The following is a 14,223-nucleotide window of genomic DNA, read 5'->3' on the forward strand; positions in this document are numbered from 1 at the left end:
TTTTTTTTTTTTTGAGACAGGGTTTCTCTGTATAGCGCTGGCTGTAACTCACTCTGTAGACCAGGCTGGCCTCAAACTCAGAGATCCATCTGCCTCTGCCTCCCAAGTGCTGGGATTAAAGGCGTCCGCCACCATTGCCCAGCAGGGTGAATTTTTAAATTTTAGCATTTATTGTGTCAATGGAATGGATACAAAAATCACCTTAATTCTGCTTGTTGAAGAATTAAAACCAAAAGGCTGCAAAATGCAATGTGTATTTGTGTGTCAAAGAGCAAGTAATTTATATTTTCTGGAATTTCTTTACTTTCTTTGTAAAAGGATTATTTTATTTTTAATAATGTGTACGTGTGTGCCAACAGAGGCCAGATTAACTGGAGCTAGAGTACAGAAGGTTATGAGCTGTTGATGTGGGTGCTGGAAACTGAACTTGGGTCCTCTGCAAGAGCAGTCAGTGCTCTTCATCACAGGGCCATCATCATTCATCCCCCTTCTGGAGTTGCATTTGTATGATATCTCCCATGAAAAGTCTGGGGAGGTTTTAGCTGTGTAGGGAATTGCACCCAGCTGGGCTGGAGATGTGTTTATGTGTGAGTTTGTAAACATGAGAGGTCCAGTGGCATTCCTTCTAGAAATTCTGACACTACTGTCTCATCCTACCCTCCATATCAAGGAGAGAGGATGAGAAATTGCCTGTAGTTGGTTGAAGGGACCAGGCAGATGGGAAGCAGAGTCTCCTCATAGAGTCCTAAGCTCTTGCCATAGGCTTGTCAGTGGCTCGGTCCCTGTCTCTGCACTACAGGTCAGACCAGCCAGCTGTGGCCCTCCAGGCTTCAAAGCTGAGCTTCCTTTAGCATGGCCTGGTGCCGTAGTCTCTCTGGAGTTGGGTGCATGGTGGATACTCAGTGAAAATGAGTGAAGTCTTAAGATTGCCTTTTCCCCATCACAACAGAATCTCTCATCTCAGCACATGATATTTTGTCCTGGATCAAGCAGGAAGAGCAGCCGTACCCATGGGGCCCACGTGACTCAATGGAAGGGGAGCTTGGACTGGACTCTGGGCCCAGTGAGTAGAACCTGGAGTGTTTTCCCTCGGTGGGAGAGCTGTGAGTCCTTTTTTGGAGTGGAATTTAGAGCAGTCTGTTGGCAAACCAGGATAATGTACAGAAAAATCAGAAGAAAAAACAGAAACTACTAGCATGGGAAGAAATGATAATAGCAGCCACTTCCATAGCTCCAGCCACCATTTCTAGATTTGTCATTTTAAATTTACTTTAATTTTGTATTTTAGGGTGTTCTGGGCAAAGATTCATGGAGCACAGTGTAGCTGGTCTATGCTACTTTGTGGGTTTTTCTTTTTCCCATCTTTTATCCTTCTAACTTTTTCACTCTCTATCACTAGCTAGGAAGGAAAGGAGAGGAGAGGAGAGGAGAGGAGAGGAGAGGAGAGGAGAGGAGAGGCCAGAATCTAATTTCTTACCTTTTGTTTCTTCTTTGAGCATGACCACCAACAAATCACAATCAACCCCATCACTGAATGACCACCAACCACCAACCCCACCTATCGGGGTTCTAGCATTTAAATACCCTCTAAAAAGTTCCCAGAGCCGGATGTGATGGCGCATGCCTTTAATCCCAGCACTCCGGGAGGCAGAGGCAGGTGGATTTCTGAGTTCGAGGCCAGCCTGGTCTACAAAGTGAGTTCCAGGACAGCCAGGGCTATACAGAGAAACCCTGTCTCAAATAAATAAATAAATCCCAGAATTCCAAATGTCACACAGTCGCAGAAACTGTCTGCAGCTGGCAAAACCATGCCCCTGCTAGAGCAGGAGGCAAATCCTAGCTCCTGCCGTCAGTCCAAAGCAGCCCCATATCCCCACACCTGGGATTAAAATGAAAACACTTTCTTATAATATTTCTGTGGTTTTTGTTAAACTAAAATTCTAGAATTGTCACTACATTTCCCCCTTCTGTTTTAAGCCATGAATTGTGCTATGTATAGTGGGAAATTAGAAACAGGAACATTTACAATGAAATCATTGCTTTTCAGGTTAGTGGCCAATGTTTCCTGGAGACCTCTCCTGCTTGATTCTAATCTTTATAAGTTTTGATGATACCCACAGCTTTTCATTCCCTGTGGATAATATATAAGCAAATCCCAGGTGCCAGCTCTAAACTTTTGCTGGCTTCCATTCTGATGTTAACATATCTTATTGTATATAAGTTGATTTAATTCCACAGTTTTTCCTTTTTTTTAAAAAAAAAAACCTGCCTTTCTTTTTTTTTTTTTTATTTTATTTATTTGTTATATGTAAGTACACTGTAGCTGTCTTCAGACACTCCAGAAGAGGGAGTCAGATCTTGTTAAGGATGGTTGTAAGCCACCATGTTGTTGCTGGGATTTGAACTCTGCACCTTTGGAAGAACAGTCGGGTGCTCTTACCTGCTGAGCCATCTCACCAGCCCTCCACAGTTTTTCCTGTAACCCCCCCGTTCTTTCTACTGGAGCAGATTTGCCTTTGACATGGGGAAAGAGTAGCAGCTGAGCAACCCTATCGCCTGTGTTAAATTGCATCTCTCTTTTTACATAGGCCATAATTTTAATTTCTTCTTTGAAATCGTTATCTATAATTCCTGGATGCACTATGGATCCTTGGGAAATCAATGCTCTCTTTCCTAAGGTCATCCCACCTGTCCCTGAGAGCAACAGACCATAAACTGCAGTGGTCATTTTATACTGAGTTTTGGGGGACAGAGGAAGATATTTAACTGTGGCCATGTGCAGAGCAGCACAGCCTGTGGTAGCATGCATTAGATCTGCAACGCTCAGTTGAAGTTTTCTTCCCGCTTGTTATTTCCTGGCTTACAAGAGGCAAAAAGCTCATACTTTTTACTGAGTGGCCTCAAGCCAGGTTCCCAAGGCCATTTCCCGATGATAAGGAATTACCTTGAATATCTCATTTTGGATCTGCATTCCTGAACCCAGTGGTGGCCTGTGCTGCATCGTATACACTCCCCAGAAAGCCTGGGCATTCTTTCTATTTGAGATTTAGGAAAACCATTGTCTCTAGAAATGACCTGTTCACTTTTCCTGCACAGAAAGTACTGTATTTCTCGTAGTTAATGCACAGGCTGTTTGAGAGCTGAGGCTTTTGGTTTGTTCATGGTCTCTTTGCAAATGACTGTATTTCCTAAAATTGAAGCACCAGACATTTTGATATCTGAGGCCTTTGGTTGGGTTACAGTCTCTTTGCAAATGACCATATTTCCTGCAATTGAAGCACTGGGCATTTCGATATCAGAGATCTCTAGAGATCTATTGACCTATTATATTAACATGGTACATATTAGAACCAATATCAGTCATATCCCTTTCCCACTCGTCCATAGATGCTGCCCATGCATTTAATGGTCAAATAACTTTTTACTTTCAGTATTTGAATTTTCAAATGCCAAGGTTTCTATCAACACCTGCCTTGCCTTGTGTCAGGGTCTGATATGGCTTTGTTCACAGCTGAGAATAATCTTTGTTAAAAAAAAAAATCAATGAAGGCTTATCCAGAGCCTTATATAATCTTTGTAAATCATGTAGACCACACTCCTCAACTTTGTCCCAACCTCTAAAGCCACTAAATGACTATAGTATTATCTAAAATACTATAGTAACATCATCAAATTGCATCTGTTCTTGTATACCAGCGTACTGCTCTTCAACTAACAACTGATCTTTTATTATATTCATTCCCCTCGCTCTATTTCACTGTTTGGTATCCATGGCTTCTTCCATCTAACATGTTAACTATTTCAATTGTGAGCCAGACTCTAGTACATCTATTACCAGTCCCTTCCAGTCTTGGGGAATAATTCTAACCTGAGTAGCTCAGTTATTTAGAATTTGTTTCACACAAGGTGAGTGCATCCTATATGAAATCATGACCTCTTTAAAACACCTTAGAGCTATCATTTGTATAGGATGCCATCCTATCTTGTCATAATCTTATTCCGCACCATTAGCAAGCATATGCTGTACAAGTACTGGAAAAGCTGGTGGCAGTCTTGTGACTCCAGGCTGTGCCTCCTCTAACTCTGGCAGTTCAGTTGTTGGAGATTAGCCCTTTCTTTTGAAACGGGCTGTTTCATTAGATTGTCCTGTTTTTGTTGTTGTTGTTGTTTTCAGTTTTTCCCTGACCCAGCTGCCCTACAGTGTATTTTCTTTCCCTCTTTCCTACTGTGGGAAACTCCTAGACTGTAAAGTTAGGTCTTGGTTCTTCCTCCCAGCCCCATGCTCTCAGAATTAAGACTCAGGCTCAAAATATATTTACAAATACTTTGGCCATATAGTTGGCTCTACTCTAACTAGATTATAATTAAAATAACTCAATTATTTTAACCTACATTATTCCATATGTCTGGTTACCTGTGTTCAGGTACCATGCATCCATCTTTTTTTTTTTTTTTTCATTTTGAGACAGGGTTTCTCTGTGTAGCCCTGGCTCTCCTGGAACTCACTCTGTAGACCGGGCTGGCCTTGAACTCAGAAAACCACGCCCGGCTCTCCATGCATCCATCTTGTCACAACATCTCGGATGAACTTCTCTGCCTGGCTCTATCCCAGAATTTTTTTCTGCCTCCCACATGTCCCACCTTCTATTTCTTGCCTAAGCCATAGGTCATAGGCTTTTTAATTGACAGGTGATGCATCCATAGAATACACAGATATTCTCTCTACACAACTCTTGCTCAGTCACTATGACTGAGCCTTTTTGTTCTCTCTTTTTCTGGTGTTCTGTAACCGCCAAGAGCTTCCGTCTCTACCTGTATCCTTCCCAAGTACACAGTCAATTCTGTAAACCTTTCAGAAAAGATAGAATAGGATAATCTATTCGTATTTCCGTCATTTTTTTTTTGTTTCTTAGGCCCCCTCCATGACCACTGGATATTTTTCCAACTGCTCAGTCAGTCTTTCAAACTTTTTTGTAACAAAATATTTGAAGAAGAAAAAGTAAAAGCAGAAAAATCCCCTCTGGGAGCAAAGCTGGAGGTGAGGGGGTATTCCAGTGGTAGCAGCCACAGTAAACTTTTTGCTGGTCTCTTGAAAAATAAAAACCCATTCCTTCATCCCATGCCATTTCCTCTATGACATTTCAAATCAGATTTCCTATTTTTATTCTTAACTTTCGATCCAAGTTAACTTTGTCTTAACTATTTTGTGAGTTCCTTTTCCCACCCTTTACCCCTCCCCCTGTTTCACCCCTATCAATGGGAGAGAAAGAAGGAGAGAGAGATCTCTGAATTTAAATTCTTTCCTTCTGTTTCTCCTTTGAGCACAACTAAGAAACTGCAACCACGCCTCTGAACAACCACCAACCCTTCCTCTTGGGGTCCTAGCATTGATACACCCTCTGAAACGTTCCCAGAATTCCGAATGTCACACAATTGTAGAAACTATCTGCAGCTGGTGCAACCACGCCTCTGCCAGAGCATCAGGCAAATGACAGTTATCCCACATCTGGGATTGAAACAAAAACATATTCTTATAATATTTCTGTGTGTTTTTAAAAACCAAAATTCTAGAATGTTCACTATTGTTGCTGTTATTATTTAATCTCAATCAGGAGCTCCTACCCAACCTTTGATCATTCTACTCCCAGATAAGACACAAAACCTTCATATTTATAGAAAGTCTTTAGTGCAATGCACTAGCGCTGACCAGAAATACACACTGTATGCTATTAAATCTACTTCCCCATCAATAACCCTGAGTTATAACTTGCCACATTCCATCTGGGCAGCTCATGAGGGCTGGCAGCTCCAGTTGGCCAGCCTTCATGGGCATGTTTTCATGACTCACCTACCCTATGGCGTTTTCTCCTCTCTCCACTTTCTCTCTTCCCTCCCCCTGTGGTCCAGCCTCAGACCCCAAGTCCAGGAACCAAAACTACCTCTCTTCTGCCCAGCTGTAAGCTGTAGACACCTTTATTCAACCAATACTTTTATACTAAGGAGCAAAGTCACATAGCATCACTTGGTGTATGTGAGGATTCTCTCATCCCAGGGCAACCAGGGCCAGTAATGAGCATCACAGTACATAGCAACAGATCAAACTTCAACATACTACACATTGGAAATCACAGATATTTAAAAGTCATACAGTGGTAAATTACAGTTATGACATAGCAGTGCAAATAATTTTATGGTTGGGGTCACCACAAGAGGAGGTACTATATTAAAGGGTCACAGCAAAGCCGGGCGTGGTGGCGCACGCCTTTAATCCCAGCACTCCGGAGGCAGAGGCAGGCCAATTTCTGAGTTTGAGGCCAGCCTGGTCTACAAAGTGAGTTTCAGGACAGCCAGAACTACACAGAGAAACCCTGTCTCGAAAAACCAAAAAAAAAAAAAAAAAAAAACAACTTTAAAGGGTCACAGCATTAGAAAGGTGGAGAAACTCTGCCCTCAGGGCTAAGGAACCTTCCAGAAATCTTCCAGTGAACTACTCACACCAAATTACCAGATGTCAATCACTTGCTTGTATCTAAATCAGTTAACAGCAGTAGCCAGAAGGCAAAACCCCTCAGGCCCATGCATGAGGAGACACAGGAAGAGAAGGAGCAATATGATAATTGCAGAGTGAAATCAGAAGTCACTAAATACAAGAGCCAGGACACCAGTCTGTGAGGAAGGCCACCTAGGCCAGAACTGTGGTTTTCTAAAGCAACATGCAAGGATTGGAGTTCTGTGTCAGAACAATGACCTCAATTCCCTTCTTCTTGTGCCTCTTCCTTGGTTACTGTACCACTTTCTAGTTCTTCCTCACCTAAGAGGAGCCTAACCCCTACTCAGAGGCAGCCTGTGGAAGATGGTGGAGAAGGTGAATTTTTATCCACCCCTTTCTCTTCTCAGTACTCCCATTTGGGAGCAGGGACAAATGGGGACGACTTCTTATAGATAGAATCTCTTATAAGCATCGCATGTCAATAAAAAAAGCCTAAGGCAGGAAACAGGCACCTGAACTGTGGAGCCCCAGGGTGTTTGCCATGGGGTAATCATCCTGCTAGACCTTGAGTGCTGAACTGGGCCAGGCCAAGAAAACAGCGGCGAGGAAGCAGAGCATGATGGGAAGTGGAGAAAGTGGATTGCTGGTCGTGCTGAGATTTAAGAATTATCAGAGGAGGATTGTGGGTGGGTTCCCTGGGAAGCATCCACAGGAACTAATAAGCATGTGGACAGGAGTGAAGTCACAGGCCTTGGTGGAGCAGCAGCCAACATCCACATTCTAGTTGTTATGGGCCACAAGTGCCTTAGAGCCAGGATGGTGCATTCGGGCATCTGGGATCAAGGTGAATGAATATGGCATTCACTCTTTGGCTGCTCCTATAGAAATAGTAGTGAGGGTTCACTAGGCCAGAAGAGAGGGCGGGCCTGGTCTATATAAAGTAGTATTTAAGAGCTGGCTTCAGAGCCTCAAGGATGGGATAGAAACATGACAGTTGTGATCTGAGAAGTTGGAAAAAATTGTTTTCTCTTTTTGCCTGGCCCCTGCTTCCAAAATGACAACTCTGAGACTAATTATTTATTAATAAATGGTCTAGGTCATAATCTTTGGCTCATACCCTGATTAGCTCCTAACTTATTTACCCATTCAAACTATTCTATGTCTTCCACATCTTCCTCAGCGTCTCCCCCAGTGTCTCTCTCAGCATCTTGCTCAAATCTCTCCCTTTCTATTCTTTCACTATTACCCAGAATCCTCTCTCTTCCTGCCAGTGTCCTATATCCTGTGTCCTAGCTTAGGCTTTTTTTATTGACATGTGATGCTTATAAGAAAGTCTATCTATAAGAAGTAGCCCCCATTTCTCCCTGCTCCTAAATGGGAATAATGAGGAGGGAAGGGGTGGATAAAAATTCACCTTCTTCACCATCTTCCACAGGCTGCCTCTGAGTAGGGGTTAGGCTCCTCTTGGGAGAGGGAGAACCAGAAAGTGGTACAGTAACCAAGGAAGATCCACAAGAAGAAGGGGATTGAGGTCATTGTTCTAACACAAAGAGCCTGGACTCAGCCTACTGCACACACATATATAACCCCCTTCACGCACACTGTACATTCCACTCTGGTACCCAGAGCAGTGCTGAACTTTGGGACTTATGGCCTGGAGGTGCTGGGATGCAAGGGAAAGGCACTATAGAATGAGAAGAAGCAGTTCCCTGGAGAGCATGTTGTGAAATGACATCATGGTTTTGTTAGAGGACAGAACCCTTTCAGCAACATCCCAGTTACCCAACCTGCTTTTTTTGGCCTGATACCCTAACTGCACATCCCTCTGAGGTTTGGACCTGAGCTCCCTTGTGTTCCATTCTGGTAAACTTCTAAATGGGTTTTCACCACATGCAAATTCTCTCCCTCCAATAGACTCTCCAAAGATAAATTAACATTATCTCTTAGACAACACCTAAGTTTTATTACTTCAGGGGAATGTGACATTTACTTTTTTACATTTATTTTTATTTATTTAATTATTTTTGAGACAAGGTCTCAGTATGGCCTAGAACTCACAGAGCTCTGCCTCCAGAGTGCTGGGAATAATGGTGATGGTGAACACCACACCCAGTTCAGTCTATCTTTACAACATTTTTAAAATGTAGATACATATTGGTGTTTTATCTGCATGTATGTCTGTGCTCCATGTGCATGCCTGGTGAAGAAGAGAACATCAGATGCCCTAGAACTGGAGTTAGTCTGTTGTGAGCCGAATTGTGGTTGCTGGAAATCCAACCCAGAAAGAGCTAGGACTCTTGACCCCTGAGCAGTCTGCCTTTGAAGGTGACTTCTGGGTAGCCTAAGTAACCTGGAGGGCTTTCCTATCTCTGATCCCAAATCACAGGGCATTGGTGAGCCGTTAGGCTCATCTTAATATTAAAGAAAACGAGGCCAGGAGGATCTAGCCCCGCTCAGGGACACTGTGGATTCCTAAAGAGGAGCGCTATCAGCGTGTCACTTCTGTCTTCCTCCCCGCCCCTAGGTGACAGCTTGCTGCTTGTAAAGAACCCACCCCCATCTTCTGCGCAGCCCCAAACCCAACCTCACCAGCAGAGCCTGCCCGCCTTGGCTGTGCCGGAGAACCCTGGCGGACCCGGGAGCCGTAGCCTGCTGGAGGACGGCTTCCCTGCGCTTCCAGGCGAACGCAGTACCGGAGGCGAGGCTCAGCCCACCGGAGAAGGCAGCGCAGGCGGTGGCGGTGGTGGTGGCAGCGGCGGCGGTGGCACAGGTGCGGGTAGTGGCAATAGTACCGGTGCTGGTGCGGGCAGTGGCTGCGGTAGCTGCTGCCCCGGCGGCCTGCGGCGGAGCCTCCTTGCTCACGGCGCGCGCAGCAAGCCCTACTCTTGCCTGGAATGCGGCAAGACCTTCGGCGTGCGAAAGAGCCTCATCATTCATCACCGCAGCCACACCAAGGAACGGCCCTACGAGTGCGCGGAGTGCGAGAAGAGCTTCAACTGCCATTCTGGCCTCATCCGCCACCAGATGACGCACCGCGGTGAGCGGCCCTACAAATGCTCCGAGTGTGAGAAGACCTACAGTCGCAAGGAGCACCTGCAGAACCACCAGCGGCTGCACACGGGCGAGCGGCCCTTCCAGTGCGCGCTCTGCGGCAAGAGCTTCATCCGCAAGCAGAACCTGCTAAAGCACCAGCGGATCCACACGGGCGAGCGGCCCTACACGTGTGGCGAGTGCGGCAAGAGCTTCCGCTACAAGGAGTCACTCAAGGACCACCTGCGCGTGCACAATGGCCCGGGCCTGGGGGCCCCGCGGCCGCTCCAGGTGCCGCCAGAAAGAGACTAGGGTTAGGCTGGGGGGCGGGGAGGACTGGACTGGAGTTGGGGCGGGTTAGGGTTCTTGAGGACCAACCCTCCTGCCCCACCGTTCTCAGCGCACCTCCCCGCCCTCTCCCCACTTCCTGCTGGAAATCGGCACAGGAATTGCACTCCAGACAGGGTATTCCAAGGGGTGGACCTGGGTACCCCAGTACTGTCCAACTCTAGTGGACAGTCCAGCTCATCTCATAGGGTGGACCCAGTGGCCAGGGAAGGTCCCAGAGGGACAGCAAGGCAGCAGGAATCGTTGGGACACACCTCGGACTTCCTAGTGTGCCCACTGGCCACCGGGGTTACAAATTCTGATCAGGGAAAGCGACCAGGGAGTCTCCAAACCCTTCTGAGACAAGGAAATATGATCCATACTAAGGTGAAGAGACATCCTGAAAAGGAGAGCAAAGCTGCGGTGTGGAAGCTGAGGGAAGCGCTAAGGGTAATATCCTCATGACAACACTGCCTCGCGCTCTAACAGCGCTTTATACTTTTTTAAAAAGTGTTTTCTATCCGTTATCTATTTACACCCTTAGCTTATCCCTTCGAGTTAGGTGGAGTAGGGTTTTCCTGATGTGGTAACTGAGGAGAGTGAGACACAGGTGAGATAGTTGTTTAGCAAGACCACATGAGATCAGTGCGGCCAAGCCGCACCAGGGCTCCAGCCCAGTGCAGTGTCCCCACCGCACACACTGCCTACCTCTCCCGGTCTCAGACCGATCTCACCTGGCCTTTCTGGTCTCTCTCCTCTCCCATTTCCCTCCCTGGACCCCCCCAAATCCTCTCAGAAGCAACAGGGGCCAACTCCTGGGGTAACTGGGAACGGGGACTTGATGGGTTGTAAAATGTCTAGGCTCGGTCGTGGGAAGGCTCTTCTGTGACATGAGCCTGGGCCCTAGCATCCTGGTCCCCAACCTGTATTTCTCAATTCTGATCATTCAGTCAGGTGCAGCAGCAGCTTTTCACTGCACAACTAAGACCAGGCCCTCCAGAGGCAACTGGTGCCCTGGGTCAGACCTCACCCTGATGATATACTCCAGTTTCCCAGGGCACAGGGTGAGGAAAGACTGGCTGCCAGAGTAGCCACCAAGGAATGAGACTCTGCCCAGGAGGGCTGGGCAAGTGGGTGCTAGAGCCTGAGCTCTCTCCTGCCCTGGGCATCCCAGTTGGTGCTATCTGTTAACTGATTGTGCTCACGGACATGGACACAGACCTACTATGCTCTGACCCTGCAGGCGCCTTGGGAAGCGCCCAAAGGACTCCCTTTCATTTTGGTGCATCACTCCACGGCTCCCAGCACCGCTGCCTGGTGGGCCAGTCTCCATTTCAGCATCTTGCATGGCCAGGCACTGGGGTGGGGTGGCATGCCCCAGGACCCTTGTTTGTGTCAAAAATGGCTTTCCCACTCCTCTTGTGGATCCTGTTTCTCTCCCAGCTAGGGAGCGTGGTGGATGGCCAGCATTTCATGGCACCACGTTTGTGAGCGCTCTGCTTCTGTCCTGCTCATCTGCGCTGCTCTGCTTTCCTCAGACCCTTTTTTGCCGTGCAAAGGGAATTCTTGAAATTAAATAAAAGGTATCCAGATTGCAGATTGCATGTTCCCAAAGCTGGAGGGTCCACTAGCGTGACATCCTACAGCAGACCTCAATGAACTGCAACCCACTGAGCTGGGATTTCTTTCTTCTCTCCTTCACTCGGCATTTTGAAGGAGACTAATCTTAGGAAAATGAGTTATCATAAGATAAATGTAAGGGAGGTTTCAGTGGAGTTCTGACTGAGCAGAAGGGGATCCTCTAGTTCAGGGATTGTTTGGGAGGGAACAATATACTACTTTTCAAAAGCATACAAAGAAAATAATTCATCATCTAAATCATGGAAAGTAAGATCCAAATATTTTTGGCTGCTATAAGTGGGGGTGGGGGGATAGCTACTGAGATATAAGTTTAAAACATTTAACACATAGCTTGAGTTTAATTCCTTTCTTTTACCCCGAAAGAAGCTGATTCCCAAAGAGGTATGGCCAAGACTTCAGTTCTCTGGAGCCCCGTCTGGCGAGTTGTACTGCCCAGCACTACACTCTGAATGAATGGGCCCCTTCCTAATGTGGGTGCTAGGAACCAAGTCCAGGTCTTCTGTAAGAATGCATCTCTCCAGCCCCAGGGGTGTGAGTGTGTGTGTGTGTGTGTGTGTGTATGTGTGTGGTGTCTGTCTGTCTTGGGGTGTATGTGTGTGTCTGTTTAAATGTAAAGTCTCAAATAGTGGAAATAATAATTAAAAAAAAAAAAAAAAAGACCCAGGAAGACTAAAGCCTCCAGTGCTCAGAGCTGCTTCTAGGCCCTTCCAGACCTGTGCTCTTTGTCCCAGACAGCTGATTTGACTTCTTAGAATGCAGCATTTCTCTGCACTGCCACCACACACTCCTGGGTACAGAGCAAAGGCCACACTGCTCTAAAATACAGAGAGACAAGGGGTGCTGGGGAGCCATCGTAAAGGCAGAGTCTCTTCTCTCCAACAAACCAAAGATGGATCCACCCAGTGCGGCTTGGAGAGTGAGCTTGCTAAGGTTAATTACAGAAGCATGGGCAGGCAACACAGGCAAGGCACCACGCATGTGCTCTGCCCCCAGTCAGTTTCTACCTCTTATACACACTGGCATGTCTACAATTATATACAACTGGGTCAGGCGGGAGGGCTGACTGGATTCTCCTGTGAGGTCAGCTGTGACTCTTCACCCCCCTTCCACAGGTAATATGAGCGGCCTCAGTGCTATTACCACAGACCCAGCTATTGGCTGTATTGTTATTTTTATTGTGGCTGTGGACCAAGGTCTCCCGAAGGCTACCACAGCAGCTCTGCCTCATGATGGTGGTGGTTATGTCTGTCCTCCTGAGAACTGCTATGTGACACTGATCAGCTCAGAGAATGTCAAGCTCAGGGCCTGAGTCCCCATGATTCCCCCACCCCACCCCCTTTTTTAGTCAATGTCTTACTATGCGGCTCTGGCTGGCCTGAACTTGCTGTGTAGATCAGGCTGGCTTCGAACTCAGAGAGATCTGCCTGCTTCTGTCTCGTTGAGTGCTGGAATTAAAGGTATGTGCCACCATGCCAAACCTGGTCCCTTAACTTTTGGTGATTTGTGTCATTGTATAGAAAAAGTGTTTAGTAGAAAAGATTGAAGATAGATAGGCCATAGATTCAACAGTTAGTGACCGTGTATAAGACCCTATCCTTGTCAAGCTTGGAATGTAATGGGAAAGAAAAGACATTCGTGAGAATGAAACCATGTGGTGGTACACCATGAAAACAGCACATGCTTGATCTTCCCTGGGGCTTGCCACAGTGGCATGCTACAGAAGGCTGGAGATCAGTGGTGTAGAGAAGCCATACATAGCCAGTGGGCACCAACACCCACAGTACCTTCCTATGGGTTCCTGAACCATATTCCAGTGGGTCTCGCTATGCAGGTGTCTTTAGTTACACTGTGAGAGGCCCCAGTCTCTGAGACAGGTTCTGAGACAGTAAGCTCTGCTCTCAGGACTAACAAAGGTAGTGCCTCTCAGTATGCATATCATTCACTAAATTACCCATTTAGATGTTTAGCCCATTTCAGCCAAGGTAGTCAGTCTGTTGGGGGATGGTTTACCTGTGACTGGAGTTAGGAGTTAGGAGGCTGATCCACATGAAGAAGAAGGGTCAATCCAAGGTAGTGACGCTGGTGTATGTAAGAAGTGACGAGTTCATGCTGCATGAAGCAGCAGGTGAAACTTCATGTTGAAGTCAGGCTTGAAGCAAGAGCTGCACAGGGCAAAAGGGAAGGAAGGCAGGGAGGCAGAGACTGTAAGGCAAGGAGGAGACTGGTGTGGCCAGGGCACAGAGGTGTGAGTCTGTGGTTACATAGTTAGATGGTGAAGCCTGTCGTACAGGCCACAGAAGACCTTGAATACTCAAAGTCTTCTATAGACCATAAGCAAGTCTGAGATCCATTGTAGTGTATCCCTGTAAACTTAAATGTAGAGCAGGCATGGCTCCAAGGGAGATCAGAAAAGATTTGATGGAAGTCCTGAGAAGGCAGGATAAACCAGAGGCCATTGAAAATGACAAAACACAAGCAACTCTTTTATTTAAACGGACTTTCCCATTTCTGAGCAAATAAATTTTGTGTGTGGGTGCACTAACATACATGAGCAGAGGTTGTGGGTCCTGTTTTTTCATTCTCTGCCTATTCCTACAAGACAGGGTCTCTTACTGGACCTGGGGCTAAGCTGGGAGCTAGCAAGTCCCAGGGGTGTTGCCCTCTCTCTTGCTGTCGTGGCACACTAGGTTACAGGTGCACTTGGCTTTTTATGTGGGTGCTGAGGATTTGAACTC

At 46.5% G+C, this 14,223-nt stretch overlaps 1 protein-coding gene across 1 annotated transcript in view; it reads left to right on the forward strand.

The window, feature by feature from the left end:
* Window positions 1-12,965, forward strand: part of Znf282 (zinc finger protein 282) — a 30,166-nt gene extending 17,201 nt beyond the window's left edge. Inside the window, exons 7-8 of the mRNA XM_021191053.1 lie at window positions 950-1,063; window positions 9,015-12,965. Of these exons, the coding sequence (XP_021046712.1) occupies window positions 950-1,063; window positions 9,015-9,832 (932 nt within the window). The 3' untranslated portion in view covers window positions 9,833-12,965. The remainder of the gene's footprint in view (window positions 1-949; window positions 1,064-9,014) is intronic.
* The last annotated feature ends 1,258 nt before the right edge of the window (window positions 12,966-14,223 follow it).

This window comes from Mus pahari, chromosome 2, assembly GCF_900095145.1.
Source record: "Mus pahari chromosome 2, PAHARI_EIJ_v1.1, whole genome shotgun sequence".
Lineage (NCBI taxonomy): Eukaryota > Metazoa > Chordata > Mammalia > Rodentia > Muridae > Mus > Mus pahari.